This window comes from Choristoneura fumiferana, chromosome 5 (assembly GCF_025370935.1).
Source record: "Choristoneura fumiferana chromosome 5, NRCan_CFum_1, whole genome shotgun sequence".
Classification (NCBI taxonomy): domain Eukaryota; kingdom Metazoa; phylum Arthropoda; class Insecta; order Lepidoptera; family Tortricidae; genus Choristoneura; species Choristoneura fumiferana.
Window position 1 is genome coordinate 12,217,546 of NC_133476.1, and position 18,060 is coordinate 12,235,605.

The following is an 18,060-nucleotide window of genomic DNA, read 5'->3' on the forward strand; positions in this document are numbered from 1 at the left end:
ATATTCCTCCCACATCTTATTCTTCAGGAAAAGTCTTTAAAAGGAGATTTTACAGCTATGTACATGAATTCGTTGAACACAAAAAAACAGTTTCATTACTTACGCGAGTTTTTATGACACGACAAGACAATTTACTGGGCCATGGGAAGAATAGCTCCCGCACAATTAAACTCTAATAAGGCCATGGGATAATGTCAACCCACATCCTAATTTTGGTCATACACAAAAAATGCATGAATATTTAGCAATGTTTAAGATTACATTACCTTTCAACACTCAAAATCTATAAAATATCAAAAAATTATTCGATCTATGTACTTCTGTTTCATAGAAATTAAAGAAAGTGTTCCAATTTCTCTATTAAGCGATTTAGAAGCGTGTTGTGAATGAAGATAATAAAATACTATTTTCAGGGATCGACAAAATATTTTGTAGGAGGTTTGGAGTTAAAACCTGACTACGGTAACCGATATAAGATGTGGGAGGAATATATCCCTTCGCCTGGTAAAGGGTTAGTACTACAAGATAAATCCATACTTAGAGATAGACAGTTTTGCATGTCTGTCGGACGACCTTAAGAGGGTCGCTGGCGGCGGATGGATGCGAGAGGCTGAAAAAAGAGTGTTGTGGCGCGCCATGGAAGAGGCCTATGTCCAGCAGTGGACTGCTGTAGGCTGATGATGATGATGATGAAAGAAAGGTTGTCAAATAAAAACAAACATGACTGTATGCTTTCATTCTGTATTGTTACAAAGTAAATATCCAATTTTGTGTTCCAGTTTTATTGCCTGAGAAATGGCATCTGTGCGATCCATTTGACTTTGACAAAATAGGGTAAAAAAGTAGTTTGTGAGACATATTAAAATATCGTCAGCGAATTCGGCTAGCTATAGCTGCCAGAAAACCAATAATGGTTTAGTCTTGGTCTCATAATTAAAGGAGTTTACTATATAAATGTAAACCAAGTAGAAAATTATTATAAAATAATGTACAAGTGCATCTTAATTTAAATATATATGTAGATATCACTAACAATGCTGCCGTATTTAAGTTTATCTCGCACATTCCTACATAATGAACAACTAACTTTAATTTACTTAAATAAGTATATTGTAATAGTTAGTTGAATTTTTTTTCATTGAAAATTTATATTACAATAGATCACAGTTATTTTAATTAAGTTGTGCCTAGTTCATTAAGCTTGTTCTTAAAATTCATGCATTTTATTAGATTGTTATGATTTAGTAATACTATTTATATTTACATAAATCGCAGTTATAGTCTAAAATTATCAGTCGATATCTTTGTTTCATATAAAACTGTTAAGAAATTAACCTAAATTATGTCTCATATTCAATCTTAAACATAATTTAATTAACTAGCGAAACAAATACTGTTTATTTCTGTTTCTATGGCATACAAACGAATTGAAAGAGCTTGCTGCTAGCTAGCTTGTTGAGAAAAATATTTGGATATACGAGTACATACATATTATGCGTGAATAGAGTAAGTAGCACTCTAGTGAAAAGTTTGGTTAATTCACTCAGTTATTGTATGAAATTTATCATTTATTATGTAGTGTTTTGGCCGAAATAAAAAAAATAACGGTAAACTCATTAAAGAAAACACTATTTTCATTCTTTTAAAACTCACATGCAATAATATGAGTTTATTAAAAAAAACAGGTCAACTGCCTTTAGTTAATATAGTAAAAAATATATTTTGAATAAGTACAAGTATGGCTTTATAAAAACTGTATCTAGCTCAGTCATAAAGAGCTGCGTGGCTACTGTATTTTATTTTAAACACGTACTAACTATGTGCAATAGAACTAAGTTGAGTAAGTAAATCTTATTTTTTAAAGCTAAGCTTTTTTATGGCAATACTTTTTAAATCTCCATACAATTGTTGTACACCACAGTTGTACACGAATTGCTACACGTGGTACTAATCTTTTGCGGTATCAACGTAACGGATGCCGTACAATCGTCAACAATTCTTAAAGGCTGCCTATAGCATTACATAATGAACATTTTAATGTCTAATCAAAACATTTTGAATATATCGAGATCTCTAATTTCGCTACTAACATAATTACATTGGTCGTCATCACTATTCCAATAATATCAGACGTAAGATTGCAATACGTCTCTTTAAGACACAAACAAATTCAACTTATTTTAACTTTTGTAAAGCTAGTATTTACTGATATGTACATTGGGAATAACAGTAACTTATAATAGTTAAAGATAGAATTAGGAATGGGCAGTGAAAGATAAGGCAATCAATTCATCTCGAGTCGACGTGAGAGGTGCATTCACAAGTTAAACTGAGAATTAATTATATCACAGTGTAAGATATGAATGCGTTATTGATATGGCCTCGAGCACAGTGAGGCCTTCACATGTGGCAGGCCGCGGGCGGCGCGGCGGCGCGGGCGGGCCGCTGTCATACGAAGGACGAGAAGCCGGGCAGGGGCGCCCGCGAGCGCGCCATGTTGTTCATGACGATCTGGCCGCCGTTGAGGCTGACCACGGCAGAGCCCTCGGGCTCCGAGTCCGTGTAACTGGAGTAGTTGCGCACGGGCCGCTGCCGCTTCCACGACTGCCGCAGCGTGTCGTTCACGTTCGCGTAGTGGTTCACGAACGAGTGAGGCTCCGATCTCACGCTTTCATTATCGCTCTCGGAATTCTGCGCGCAAAAACAAGTCTATTAACCGTGGTAGCTAAATTTTAAGTGGATAAAAGATGAATTTCGTAATCTCAGGCGTGATTGAAACCCGCTTCCGGCAGTCCGAGCTGCAAGATACCGTCGCGTGAGCCCACGAAAATTTTCTTCTAACACCGAGATAGTGTTAATTTTCATGCTTAGTTTTGTAACCTGTATTCATTCCACGTATTTCTATTTTAAAGCTTCTTTTTATTGTTAATGAGATGTAATGTGATCTTATTTATTTTTATGTATCATTAGGAGTTAAGTTATCAAAACAATAGCAGACTGTAGCCTACGAAGGTAATGTTAATACTAAGAAGGTAATACTAATAAGTAGCAAAAACGAAAGGAGACGCATATTTAATCATACATAAAAAATTCGATATCTACATTTGACAGGATTAAAAACAGGTGATTCTAACACAACGATGTACTCGTAGAACAGTACACTGCGGTGGCAAACCTACTATAAACAGTGCCGAATAAAGCGTGACGAAAAGAAAATAGCGATATATCGTTATATTTACCATACGGTCCAACGTGAAGATGGGGCAAAAACAATGTTAATTTAGTCACACGTGAGGGTAGTTAAACGACGCTTATTTTGATGGTGATCACCTGAGAGTCAGAGGAGCTGATCTCGGAGGGTTTCTCGGTGACCGAGGAGTCGTCGGGGTTTTCGTCGTAGGCGCGGAGAGACTCCTCGTCGCTGTGGTAGGCAACGGAGGCGGGCGAGGGCCGCGGCGGCGACTTCCCGAGCTGCGGCGGCTTGGCGCGGCGCAGCGTGGCGCCGCCGAGCGCGCCCGCGCTGCCCGCCGAGTTCTGCCGCGACCGGTAAAGGTCCAGGGCCAACGACCCGCGCTCGTCCGTTTCGCCTGCCAAGGACTCTTCCAACGTCTTCTGCGCTTCTTCTATCGATACAAATAAATTTGGTGAGTACAGGTACTTAATTTTTTAAATGTTAAGAATAATTACGAATATTGGGAGTATAGTGGTTATGATTAGCAATTAATCACGTCATTTAAACTCGTATAAAAATCGGTTCACATTAAATCTATTCAAATTAGCCTTTATAAACTTGTTTCAATCTAAGTTTTCAGTAGCAATAAGAACTTGAAGAACTTACTTTTATACTTGTAACTCTTGCTTTTCACACAGAGTATCGCAATCACCATAATGATAATGACGACGGAGGCAGCAGAGAGTGCCACCATGAACCAGGTGCGGCGATAGAACGGTTGGTACTGCAAATATCCATACTCCAAGTACAGCTTCGACGGCGTCACTATTACTTTCTCGTTGTACGCTGGGTTACTGATCCCGTACATATTGTACGCTATAACTCGGAAATTGTAAGCAGTAGAAGGCAGCAAACTTTGGTAAGATATCGTGAACTCTTCTAAAATACCGTTGCTAGTTTTAGTGATTGTCTCCCAACGCGTATCATCTGAAATTTCCACAGTGACAATTTTCAGGAAGAAAGTTATAGGAAGCTACTATTTTTAGGTTAAAATGTAAAAGTTTATGTGCTAAATAAAAACTCTAGGTAATTGTGCGAAATTGTTTCTCTAGTAAACTTACAGGCTTGCCAGGTTTCCTTGGCTGCATCAAAAATTCAATATTCGTAAATAAAATAAAAATGAGATTATGAAATGTATTTGTTAGCATTAGATAGGTTTAACAGTTCGTTATAAAGAGTTCGTACAGTAGTTTCGGCACTAACGAATTTCTATTACAAATCGTAACATATTGAAATTTAAAATCCATTCAAGTCGTTTATCACACTCACCTTTAAATTAACCATTCGCCTCTTTATCTTAATATATATATATATACACGCGTCGATTACACACGCACATATAAATATATAAGTATATAATACAATTATATACAATATTATTATTATTGTATATTTTAAATTCAATTTTACGCCTGTTTATGTGCACGATTTTAACTCAAATAATTCCAATAGTTTCGGAGCAAATCAGTTGTGACAGACGGACAGCCAAACAGACACAGTATGATCATATAAGGGTACCCTTTTTTCTTTCGAAGTACAGAACCCTAAAAACCGCGTAGAGAGGCTGGACATTGTCGGGCTTGGTAAGGTACCTTTCTTCTTGGCTTCGATGTAGTATCCGAGCAGCGGTCCCCGGCCGGAGGCGGCGTTGGTCCAGGCGAGATGCAGCGCGGCGGGCAGCGGCGCGAGCGCGAGCTGGCGCGGCGTGGCGGGCGAGCCGGGCTGCGGGCCCGTGCGCGCGCGCGCCGTGCCCGCCGGGCCCGCGCCCAGCGTCACCGCGCGCACGCTGAAACGGTACTCCACTTCTTCGCCCAAGTCGCCCACCAGCAGTCTCTGTTCGGTCACCTTCTGTTTTACTTGCTTGCTCGTTTCACCTGCAAAGAAATGATGATGATCAAGTTCTCGTCGTCTCTCCCACACATCCTTATTCTTACTGATATTACAAATGTTTGAATAGTGGGATACTTATGGTCATGTATGGGAACCAATATTTTTGACATTAAAGGATGAGACTTGGCACACTTGTTCCTTAGGTGGACCAGAGTGGAAAACGCCCGGAAGCCAGCGGGAGCCACCCTGCAGGGGGGGGGGAGGGAGTAAAGTTTACTTACGCCGCGCGTACTGTTGGTCGTAATAACTGCTAATTTATTGCTACTATGGCAAGTTGGGTATCATTTTTACACCTCGATTATGCACCTCGCATTAAGTAATTTATATTGCTATCGTGCTTTATAAAGCCCTGGCTGACGCTCGAGCTCCAAATCGTCACTCGGTGCAATAATAATAACTTTCTGCTTGGTGCAACAATCTACTAGTTCCTTTTACAGGGCCAGAAAAAGCGAAAATGCTCCCTGTTCCACGCCTTCACAGGGTGTGACACTGTCTCCTGTTTTAACGGGAAAGGCTAAAAAAGTGCAATAGAGACATGGAACACATTTCCTAATGCTACAGGAGGGTTTCTGGCAGCATATGAGGGAAGGACTAGCCGAAGACTGCCGATGCATGCATGGGAATGATTCGATGCAGATGCAAAAAAAGTTGCGGTGGTTCGAGGTCGTGTTTCCAGCGGCAAATTAAGTGCACGGAATTGTGCGACTGCGGGGGAAAATGTACATAATAAACAATATATTTATAAGCTCGGGAATCGAACTCGGTTGTTCTAAAAAAAAACAAAAAACTTCGAACACCTAGGTACTAAAATAAATTAAATTATGTGAAAACAATGCATTTTATTCATTTTAGATATAATGTTTCATGGACACATTTATTTCTTAAGACGTACACAATCGATATCTTAGTGTAAGTTTTTTTTTTTTCAAAACAACCGGGTTCGATTTCCGAGCTGAGTACAGGTTTTTTTTTAAATTCATGAATGCAGTTTTTCTTGTTATTAAAATCGATGTCATGGTTCCTAAGAAGAAATTTTCGTATGTCGTATAGTTTCAGACTTTCCCATACTGACCGATATAAATGGGCCATCCTGTATACTATACTCGTATACATAGTACATACAAAGTTATTGTAATTAAAAAGCATCACATTTACATTGAGCTTTATTCTATCAAAAAACCGGCCAAGAGCGTGTCGGACATGCCCAAAATAGGGTTCCGTAGCCATTACGAAAAAATTAAGTAATATTTTTCTAAGGATTTTATAAGAAGATTTTTATGAAGGTATTTTATACGGAATTTTCCAAGTTTAGGTATATTATTTCTCATAAAGTACTAATAATTCTCAAGCAAACTTAGCCGTTATAGTTTTCCTTAAAAGTTTGATATACTTACTATACCATCCTGATGTGTTTTTTTTTCCACCCACCGGTTTAGATTTTAGAGGGGGGACGACGCTCGATTTTAATGAAAATTTGCACTTTAAAGTTGAATATTTCGCAAACAAATCACTGAATCAAAAATTCGTTTTAGCAACCCCCTAATGCAGGGTTTCTCAAACTTATGGCTCCACGTACCCCTGTTAAAGCTTCTAGACGATAGCGAACCCCTACCCCCCCAAAGAAAGTAATAAAATTGACTGATGGAGAAACTAAAAATAAAAAATACAAAAAGTGTCCAAAAACTTGCAAACCATCTTGCTAGTCTTGCAGCCTGGTGGTTTTTGGAGTCACGTAAACCTTGTCGCGAACCCCCTACCGTCGAATAGCGAACCCCTAGGGGTTCGCGTACCCCACTTTGAGTAACCCTGCCCTAATGGTTTTAAAAGAGCTATCCAACGATACCCCACACTAAAGGGTTAGATGAAAAAAAAAATCACCCCCACTTTACGTCTATGGGAGGTACCCTAAAAAATTTTTTTTTTATTTTTTGATTGTACCATTTTGTCGGCATAGTTTACTTATATATCCGTGCAAAATTACAGCTTTCTAGCATTGATAGTCCTTGAGCAAAGCCACGGACAGACAGACAGACATGCCGAAACTATAAGGGTTCCGTTTTTGCCATTTTGGCTCCGGAACCCTAAAAAGACTGTATTTAGTTGTTCTTTAAGTATGCCACTGCCGCGATGTGTATAAATATTTTTTAAACGCATTTTTTTCTAAAATTGTTCCAATAAAGCTTATATTTTTGGAATCTGTATGAATGTGGCTTTCTTAACATATTTTTTTTGCCATTATCGGTATTCGTTCGAGATATCGTCGTTGCTACTGCTGCTGCAATACCGCGTAACTAGCATTTTCCATAAGGTACAATTTTCATTGTCAGAACAGTACAATGTTAGTACTGAACGACGATATCTCGTTACAGGAAAAAAGAAACAAAATTTTCAATTATCGGCCATAATGTAATTTTTTTGTATGATATTTTTGTTGTTTTTTTTTTGTTTCGGATAATGATCGGCCATCTTTTATTTACCCGAAAATGATACCCAACTTGCCGTAGTAGCAATAAATTAGCAGTTATTACGACCCTCCCCCTCCCCCCTGCAGGGTGGCTCCCGCTGGCTCTCGGGCGTTTTCCACTCTGGTCCTTCTAAGGAACAAGTGTGCCAAGTCTCATCCTTTAATGCCAAAAATATTGGTGTTGTCCTATTAGTAGGTATCCCAATAGAATATCTGTCCGTTTGTCTGTCTCTTACCTCTTCAGGCTTAATGTTTAAAAGGTTTTAAAGCTTAGTTTATGAAAGTGTGGTCGAACGAACCGTTTTTCAGTAAATATTTCTAACTTACGTTCATCCTGTTCTATAGTTTCGTAAGTGACAATATAGGACTGTATGAGGCCATTGCGGCGATGCGGCGCCTCCCAGGAGACCACGAGACTGTTCATAGTGATGTCGGTAAAGGTGATGTTTCGCGGGGCCGAGGGCAACCCTTGGTGCGTGCGGACGAGTACAGCACTCGAGCGGGGCCCGTCGCCGGCCGGGTTGAAAGCCAGCATCTGTCAATTTATTATCTGTAGTGATATACGTACAAATATAACTCCTTTTTGAGGCATAAGGCAACTGCCTTAGGTCAGGTCTTCGGTATTTACGGTCGGCTAATATTTGTGTGCACAAACCTGCGAAGCAATTCAATGGTGTAATTCAGCAGTGGGACGTATATAGGCTGGAATGATGATGAAGTATTTGAAGCAAGCTATTTTAAGCAAAGCCCAACCGCAATGTTCATTGCATTGCAATCGCTTAAAGGTTGTTTTTTATCCCACCATTATAAATGAAAAAAAAAAAAAACCCTCGTTCGGGAAGTAAAACACACTTTAATGGTAAACCTACCAAACTGCTAAATCATCAGACCCCGGATACCACTCTTGGTCAAAGTACACCCTAAGGCGACTCTAACACATCTAAACATACCTAGGTTACATTGTTCTTTCCTGGAATTCCAGTGTCGACCTTCCGATTCTATCATCAAATCAGCTCGATGGTTCTATATCATTATAGTATGGACATCAGAATTACGTATAATTGCAAAGTTTCAAGTTAAAAGATTCCGTTACGTACATGTAGATACATAGTTAGGAAATTGACAAGTGGATTTGAGATAGAGATAAGTTTTTTCCCTACTCACTGGAGGGACTAAATCTAAGATACTGGCCTGTAGGTATTATTCCTTACCTGAATACGATACTGTGTGAATTTGTCGAGGAAGACGAGGGAATGCGAGGTGGCAGTGGCGGCGACGACTTCGATCTCTTCCTCGGCACGACGTCCTGGCTCCAGCTCTTCTGGTGACTCAGTCATGAGGTAAAAAATCTGAAGAAAAAAAATCTATTAGCAATTAATGAAGACTCCATCCATACTAACTTTACTATGAGCAAGCGTTCACATTATTCGAATGGATTACAATTTACAACTGATAAAAATTATATTCCTCATATTGCTAGTTCTCTGGCCGCAAGACAGGAATAACATTAGTTTAATTATACTATTATTTTGGATCTTCAGGTGTATGGAATTTATGTGATAAAATAAATGGATTAAGTATTATGGCCACAGCTCTCCACATAGACAAATGAGTACTTATACCATGACCAGAAATATTGTGACTTCTCCCATGAAGAGGAGAGGACGGGTGCTTTCCTCATTACATTTAGCACAGCCGCAACTGTTGCCATTATCGTTCTGATCTACGTCTAAATAGAACATACACACAAACTTTCTAGCGTCCACGTGTTTGTTTGTGAAACGTAGTAACATCATAGAATAAGATGAAAATAGCATTTGCTTGTTCATGACTGCGTCGTGTGGAATGCCAAAAGCAGAGTCCACAGACCCAGCACAACAGGAGGAATCACCTTATATCCCAGTAGGTCGCCATTTTGTTGAGCGAGCAGCGGCGGCTGCCAGGCAAGCGCGACTTCCGTGGGCGAGAGTGGGTCAGCGCGCACGTCCCGCGGCGGCGCGGTGGGCACGGCCTCGCCCACCCACACCACCGCCGGCGTGCCGCCTGGGCCCGCGCCCTGAGAGTTCACTGCGCACACGCTGATCTCATAGTTGCGGTCCAGCGCTAGATCTGTCAGCACTACTTCCTCACTCTGAAATTCGAGGTTTAGTAGTTAGATACCTATAAATTAACCATGGATCTGCTCTGCATTGAAGAATTATTTCGACGTATACGTATATACTTCGTTAACCTTAACACTAACATAAGAGCCTAATTTTATGAGACAGAGACAAACATTATACAGTATATTACAAGATATAACGGCCAATAAATGATATGTCACATATAAGTAATTTATATAAAAAAAATGAAAATGATTTTCTATTGTTATTTATGTTTTTACCTTGATTCCAGGCACTTCTTGCTTCATGGTGTGGTGAAGTGGCGTCGGAAAGTCTGTGAGAGGTTGGTAATAGACCCGGTAGCCACCCGTCTGTGTGTCGCCGCTCCAATATTGCTCCGTTAAAGGAGTCCATTGTACACGCACGCTACTCGGCGTTATCGGCACAACGTGAAGCTTTTCAACTGCCTTGCTTGGGGCTGTGTAACGACGTGGGGAATTTAATTAGGTACTAATTATATTATATTGTAAATAAAGTATGAAGCAGTATATGAAAATTTTTGAATGGTCGTGAAACTTATTTAGTGAAGAAATGAGTTAAAAGTATTTTTTTTTATGTAGCCTGTATTATGTCCCACTGCTGGGCAAAGGTAAAGTAACTTACCAGTAGGTAAAGTACGGACAGTCTCAGTAGCGTTACTGTAGCGACTCGGCCCGATGTCATTGGTGGCTCTTATGCGGAATTGGTAAGCTGTGTACGGCTTCAGGTTTTCAACTGTGAATGATGTCGCGAAAGGGTCCACGCGTTCCGGTATTGTTTGCCAAGTCGCCCCTTCTTCTTTCTGTTGTACCGTATAATATCTGAAATGCGAAAAAAAAGCTTAAATAACTGCTATATAGCCTATTCACATCCAAATAAGTGTATGTTACGAATTCGTACGTCTAAATTGCCTACAATATCGTATCTCGCGGACTTGTACTTTTCAGTCATTTAAATACCATGTCATGTTTTATGGTGATCATCTCTGACATGTAACCTCAACTGAGCGTCGGTCAGTCGGAGTCAATAGTGCTTTTCCGGCTACAACGAAAATCCGTAAACCACTTATGAATCATTTTATTCGATAGAGCAGAGTTGCCGTAATTTTTGTCTAGTGTTTTTTTCAATACATAATGTTAAATCCAAACACGAAAGTCACTTTTCTTCATGTTTGCAAACATCAAATCGATTATTTTTGTTTTCATTGCTGTAAATAAAACTAGCCATGCGAATTGGCTAAAAATAATAAACAAACATTATTCAATTTGTAAAAGCAATACCCTGAATTTGATTTTTACCATTTTTATTATTAAGTAAGGCATCGACTTTTGCGTGTAAAATTAACACAGGCTACATGTGTGAAATGAGTTATAGTACGCTCTAAATATAGGTAAATAGGTAGTACACAAGTGATTGTTTTTGCACTGACCTTAGCGGAGCATAGCCATCATTGCCAGGCGTCCAAGAGAAAGTTATGTGATGAGGCTGTAACAGCGAGCGAGAGACGTTGGGGCGCGCGGGCGGCGTGGGCGCGGCGCGGTTCACAGTCGTGAGCACCAGCGCACGCGCAGTGGCGCCCCACCCCAGACGCGTTTGAGCCGTCACCGAGAACAGGTAATATCGCTCCTGGGCTAGCTCTGTTGCCCTGAAACATAAATTTACCTCGTGTTTACCTTTTCAACATATGTCATGCATTGCTCAATCACTTAGACCGGGGTTATTAACACGAGCACTATTAAATAATTAACCGATTTCTATTGTTTTTTAAACGACTTCAAAAAACGAGGTTACCTATTCGGTTGTATTTTGTTTGTTACCTCAGAACTCCGTCATTTATGAACCGATTTGAATTTTTTTTTTGCGTTCGTCTAGGAATGCCTTCAATTAGGTCCCATAAGCACCAAATTAGGATCTGATGATCGGATCTTAAGGAAATCGAGGGAACTCTTCAAATATTGTAGGAACACCTATGGTAATTTGGATATATTTAGCTGTAACTCGTGCATTTGCTCTTGAAAATCATAATTTGGTGCAGTGGAACTGATGATGAAGACCACATTTGACCAACAGAGCTACTACTCAATAACAAGTACTTCACGGGTTGAATTTCAATTACTTTAACACAGTTGCTAAGCAATTTATGCTCGTAATGCATATGGAACGGGTGGTGAAGCACCAGGACTCCTCAATAATGAACGTCTCTGCATCAGAAAAAGCAATCTTTCATAAAAGGTTTCGAGCAGTTGACATGAAACTATTGTATCTTAGATTATTTACCCTAAAAAGCGTGACAAAAATTGTATATCAAAAAATTGAGCCGACTACAAAAAACCGTGTAAATAATTTTCTACCAGTCTGAAGTCGGTGCCTCAGCACGAGACAGTAGGAGTGATTAAAATCTAATATATAATTAGGTATGCAGGTGAAGTAGACGACTATAGGTCCACTCCTGCTGGCTTGTGCTGAGGCACCGACTTCAGACTGGTAGAAAAATATTTTCATGGTTTTTTGTAGTCGGTTAAATTTTTTGTTATAAAACTTTTCTTTAGAGTGTATTCTATAATAGCACTAATATTCTACGCTAAGGTTTTCCGAGTTCGGTCGTCGGTTGGGAAATGAAAAATGGGCTTTTGCGAGGTCTAGCTAGTTTTATTTTTTACCTGAAAGTCCTATCTGAAGGTAGGAATTCCCTGGAGAAAATGTGTTGCGTCGTACTGTTGAGGTGGTAAGTCACTTTGTATGCCAATATTTCACCGTTCGGATCCTCTGGCACATCCCAAATGATACGGGCGGTCGTGAAGGTAACATCAGGGAACGATACGTTCGACGGCGGACCGGGAGCTGAATTGAAAATATAAATGAGTAACTAGTCTAGTATTTTATTCAATAAATATAAATTGAGAAGTGATAACACTTACTGTCTTCGAAAGTTCGCACTGTACCAGGTGGGTCACTCAGGGCTCCATCCCCCAATCTGGTATACCCAAGAACTTGTATTTGGTATACGACATATTTACGGAGTTCTGTTAGTGTAATAGTGTGAGTTTGATTGGAGGGTATGGCTTGGCATTCCACTTTTTGATTGTCGGGTCGGGGTGGTGGTACAATGGCTGCGAAACAAACTTTATAGCCCTCAATCAATCCGTTCTGATCTTTCGCTGGAATATCGCCCCATAAGACCACAACAGTAGTGGATGATGTTGCATTAGCTGACACGTCATTGGGTCCGCTTGATGGGACTGTAAAAATCAACACACTAATCTAAATCACGGCACGCATATATTTATTTTAAAATTGTAACATGTCAGTGCGGTTTTTTGAGAAAAACTGTTAGAAAGGTTATTTGTTAAGGCAATAGAACTCAAAACAAGGTCTGTGGGGTTGAATTTACATTGTTTCAGAGTTACCTAGCTACAATTATACTACAGCAGAAATGAGACTATTTCGTTGTGGCTTGTGGCCTATATCTGAATTAAACTTTTAAGATGTGTCTTTTGTAAATCACTTCATTATTCTTTTTGTATTTAAAATATAAACTAATGCAAGCGTGTTCAAAATTAAGAGGGAGAGCACATTGCATTGTAGTAGTGGTATCATTAGACTTATTTACATATTTAAATAAATTTATCGATAAAGAAATAGAAAAACAGTGTTAAAAATAAAACAGTATGATAAAAACCATACTTACCAGCTTCTCTCGTTCTTTCAGTAGCCGTCGGACTCGCCGAAGATGTTCCGACCTCATTGATTGCGGTCATCTGAATCTCGTACACCGACCATTCCTCCAAATTGGAAAGTATGTGTGAATTAGCGGTATGATCATCTATGACGCTAAAAAGCGTTTCGTTAGCGCCGCTACGTTTGTAGGTGATGTTGTAACCTTTTGGGTTGCCGTACCACTCGCTTTGCTGAAGAGGCTGAAAAAATATTACGATGTACCAACACATTTCTGAAATGAAATAATTTATGGAATCATTTTTTTTTGTGATGCTATACTTACAATCCATCTAACGCGTAGATTATTAGCACTGACTGCCCGTACTGTCACGTTTCTGGGCGGGTGTTGAGGAGGCGCCTGGATAGTTTGGAATTCTTTGCATGGCTCCGAAGGTGGCGAGGTGCCCACGACATTAGTTGCAATGATTCGCAGTCGATACGTGGTAAAGGGAACAAGGCCTGTGACCAGTATAGACTGGGCATCTGGAGCGCTGAGCTCGAATATTGTAATCCATGATGAGTTACGTGCTGTTTGAGCCTGTTAATAGTGCATTTAATCGTCAATAAGTATTGTGCTGGAGCTGGCAAAGGCGGAAAATATCAGAACCAAAAACGTCGTAAATGACTCCGAAAACTCTCCGGTCTCCAGACTGAAGATCCATGATGATCTCCAAACATTAATGAAATTTAACTTAAATATTTTTTAATCTGAAATCCTTTACAGATAATTTAACTAAATAAAACCTCGATCCTGTTTTTACATTGATGATTTTTCATATTTTTTTTGTTGAAGTGGAAGAAAATACACATAGGCGTGCCTATGGCTCGGCGTTTCGGGCTTAAGTGATCATTCGAAAAGATATACATAAATCACCTGAACGGTCCACAGGGAGATAGAGGAGTTGCCATCGAAGCCGGGAGTAAATTGTAACAGCACAGAGAAAGCCCCGATGTTGGAGAGCGCCAAGCTTCGCGGAGCGGCCGGCAACACAGGCTCGACTCCCGACTGTATAGAGGCCGCACGCGCGCTTCCCGCGCCCACACCAGTTAGCGCGCATACCCAAAACTTGTAGTGAGTGCTTGCCTGTAATACCACAATCATATTCAGTTTTTACTTCTGAAAAGTTTCAGTCCATTATTTCAAACTATGGGGCAAAGTAACTTATTATACCTATCTCCAAATGTGTTTAAACTTGACAAAAACAGTCACCGTCTATAAAGATAAGCTTTAAAATGTTGTTACTGGTCTAATCGAGACATGCAGGTACAATCGAGTTTTGTATTGAAGTAAAAATGTATCAAAAATACTTTACAACTTTTTCTATGTCTTTATCGTCGAATCATCGTAATATATGTAACTGAGATGAAGATACAAAATTGGCAAATTTTCATCTATCAAATAACTATCGAATTTAACGGTTCGGCATTTACTTTTTTTCATCCTTACCATTATAAAGGGGAAAGTGAGTTTGTTTGTTTGTTACGTTTTCACGCCGTTACTACTGCAACGATTCCTATGAAAGTTTGCATACGACATATTATTAGAACTCCAGAATAAATAATAGGATATTTTTTGTCCCGAAATAAATTGCCGTTCCCAAGGGATGACCAAAAGTTTGTTTTGTATTCTAACCGCTGACACACTACATAGAACTATGAATGCACATTAGACAAACTTTTTTTAAATAATGTGTTAAAAAGTATGCTTGCTTGCTTTCTGGCTTACATGTTTGCCTGTATGCTTGCTTGCAAATTTACATTCTCACTTGCAAGGTTGCTTGCTTGCATGCTTGCTGGCATGCTTGCTTACTTTCTTGCATAATTATGCTTGCTTACATGCTTGCTTGCTTGCTTGATTGCTTGCTTCTTTTAAATGTTTATGGTTCAGGCGAGCGAAGTCGCGGGTAAAAGCTAGTAAGAAATAAATTGCAACCTAAAAAGAAGCTAAGTACAACGTACATATGTAAAAAAGGGATAACTTGTTTGTCATGCGTTCAAAATATACATTATTAGTTATTACCTAATCAGTTTTCTGTTGAATAGAAAGCTATTTAACTTATGATGTCAAGTGGTTTGTCACCTGATTAAATTATGATTACACATACTAAAGCGCTTTGTTTTCTTTCATTCTTCAAACAATTTTTATAATAAAATACCTGTAAATGTTCTACTCTGATGCTGGTGACGTTTGCTGGTAGTATTTCTTCTTTGTAAGTGTTGTTGTCATCTTTTACTTGATAGGATAATCTGTACGCCACTAAAATCCCATTTGACTTTTTAGGTGGTAACCAAGAAACTCTTACAGCACGGTCAGATATGTCGTCGAATTGTAAATTGGCTACTTCATCAGGAACTAAAAAGAGAGAAACATTTTAAAAACCTTTAATTTTTGGTACATGTCAAACATTGGCTGTGTTGAGACGAATTTTACTTACTGTCTTCTTTGGTTCTGACTAAAACATATTCACTTCGAGGTCCATCTCCCGGTTCAGTGAAACATAAGACTGATATATTATAGTCCGTGAACTTTTCAAGGCCACCAATAATGGCAGTCTGTTCGGTTAGCGGATCTAGGAGATTTGGAGGAACACTGACGAGTTTTTGTTCAATATTATCCGCTTCATTGTCTTCCCATCTCCACGCTTGAATTTTATAACCCTGCAAAAAATTATACACGCATTAGTATTTTCCATTGCATCTTACGTCGAATGTATGACGCTACTTCACCATAAATACATGTACAAATTACACGGACCTGATTGATTCCATTAATTTTTTGAGGATTAGGTGGAGTCCACCAAACAGTGATCGAAGTAGAATTGTTAGGTTCACATCGAACGCTATCAGGAGCCGCTTCTGGCACGCCCTCTTTTGTTTTGATTATATAACTGTCGGTAAATACGCCTACACCTTTGTCATTGTAAGCTGCTATTTGAACATTATAATCTTTCCAGGTAATCAGATCTTGGATGAGGAAGTTCCTCTGAGCTTCGTTAGTGATGTTTTGGTTAGTCCACGGGCTGTTGTCGTAGCCTCGTAGCCTGTAGCGGATGACATAACCTAGGATGTGGCCGTTTCGATGCTCTTCAAGTGGAGGTTGCCACTGGGTGATTATTTCCGAAGACGAACGAGCAGAACCCATGAATCCCATAGGAGGACCCGATGGTGCTGGAAATTATTGGTCAATTTCTTACTTTTTGCTAAAGAAAAAATGGTTTTAAAAGTTGCATGCCTTGTAAACGGGTTATCAAGTATAGTAAGAAAATAGGGTTATTAAAGCTCCTTTCAAACAACTATCACGCAGAAAATATCATTAGGAAGAGGTTAACAAGGAGCAGTTTTGATAATTCTGATAAATATTGGTGTTCATGCAAATTCGGAGAGATCAGTAGATATAATCTTTAATGATCGTGCATACGTTTAAGTTGAAGTATCTAAATGATGATGCGGAGATCCGTATATCATGCCAATGGTAGAAGAACCTAAAACTATAAATATAAAAAAATAAAAATAGACGCATTCAATAAAATAATAGTGTTCCTTTAAATAAGTCTGAACGGAATACATAGAACACATACACATAAAAAAAATAACTTGTCAACATATCGCTTAATCTCAAGTATTTCTGCATACCTTGGCAGCATATAAGGTCGCTGGCAGCTTGATCACAAAGAGAACACTTTATTGTAGTGAGAAGTTAGCAAACCTTGGGTATTGAGGCAACTCGTCAACATGTTAAACATAAAGTGCGCAGTATGCCAATGATGAAACTAACAGTGCACGTGAGTTGTTTATTATTAAAGTTCCGTTAGCTATTTTTAAGTGATGCATTCGTCAAATTTGCTATACTATTTGTTAGTAAATTGTTAGTGTTAGTTGGTCAAAGCGAGTTTACAATTTTGTGGCTTTATTCAGGATATTTTTTTCAATAAAATATTTTATATGATATGAAAAAAAATTATCTTACCTTCTTGCGGTAAAGTCAAAACATCTGTTGGGTCGGACGCCGGGCCTTCGCCGACAGTATTCACAGCGGAGACACGAAACTGATAAGATGTGGCCGCCTTCAGGCTGGTTAACAGAACCCATCGCTGATTGGCAGACACGTTCGTCGGTTCAGTCACCCAGTTTAGTAGAGGATCTGGTGTAGGACCTGGACACATTTTCATGCAGATTACTTTCTATATGTAAGAAAGTAATAATACATATAAGAAAAAACTTTTTGGATAAATGTTGCTTACCAAATTCGGGTACAACGCGCCTCTGTACAATAAACTTCTGTATAGGCGAATTCCCGTCAAATCCAGGGGTCCAGGACACGTTGATGGCTCGCTGCGGAGTGGATTCTAACCTAACTGCGCGAACGTTGGTCGGTGCGAAGGGAAGCTCGATAACAGAGAGCACCGCTTGTCGGGTGTGGTTCCCGCCTGGTGACGTCACCACGCAAGAGTACTCGCCGGCGTCGCTGGCGCGCACAGCTTGCACTTGGAGCGAGCCATCTGCCGATACCCACACCCGGGAACCAGCTGTCATCGGTCTAAATAGTAAAAAGAAACCTCCGTTAATATGACGCAGGTTATTAAAATACTCAATGAAATGCAAATTGAATCATACTT

The 18,060-nt window shown here is 39.4% G+C and overlaps 1 protein-coding gene across 3 annotated transcripts in view; it reads right to left on the reverse strand.

Moving 5' to 3' along the window:
* Positions 1-725: 725 nt before the first annotated feature.
* Positions 726-18,060, reverse strand: part of sdk (sidekick cell adhesion molecule) — an 86,711-nt gene continuing 69,376 nt past the window's right edge. For 2 of the 3 annotated variants that reach the window (XM_074087942.1, XM_074087940.1), the window contains 20 exons: positions 17,686-17,981; positions 17,412-17,597; positions 16,200-16,612; positions 15,880-16,102; positions 15,601-15,797; positions 14,319-14,528; positions 13,728-13,982; positions 13,416-13,644; positions 12,646-12,966; positions 12,388-12,568; positions 11,157-11,372; positions 10,352-10,548; positions 9,970-10,166; positions 9,478-9,717; positions 8,798-8,935; positions 7,914-8,121; positions 4,825-5,106; positions 3,839-4,159; positions 3,331-3,623; positions 726-2,691 (listed from right to left, as the gene is read on the reverse strand). In XM_074087942.1, coding sequence (XP_073944043.1) covers positions 2,449-2,691; positions 3,331-3,623; positions 3,839-4,159; positions 4,825-5,106; positions 7,914-8,121; positions 8,798-8,935; positions 9,478-9,717; positions 9,970-10,166; positions 10,352-10,548; positions 11,157-11,372; positions 12,388-12,568; positions 12,646-12,966; positions 13,416-13,644; positions 13,728-13,982; positions 14,319-14,528; positions 15,601-15,797; positions 15,880-16,102; positions 16,200-16,612; positions 17,412-17,597; positions 17,686-17,981 — 4,846 coding nt within the window. In that variant the 3' untranslated portion in view covers positions 726-2,448. Of the gene's footprint in view, positions 2,692-3,330; positions 3,624-3,838; positions 4,160-4,188; positions 4,315-4,824; positions 5,107-7,913; positions 8,122-8,797; positions 8,936-9,477; positions 9,718-9,969; positions 10,167-10,351; positions 10,549-11,156; positions 11,373-12,387; positions 12,569-12,645; positions 12,967-13,415; positions 13,645-13,727; positions 13,983-14,318; positions 14,529-15,600; positions 15,798-15,879; positions 16,103-16,199; positions 16,613-17,411; positions 17,598-17,685; positions 17,982-18,060 lie in introns of those variants that run through there. The other variant, XM_074087943.1, reaches the window with a different exon arrangement.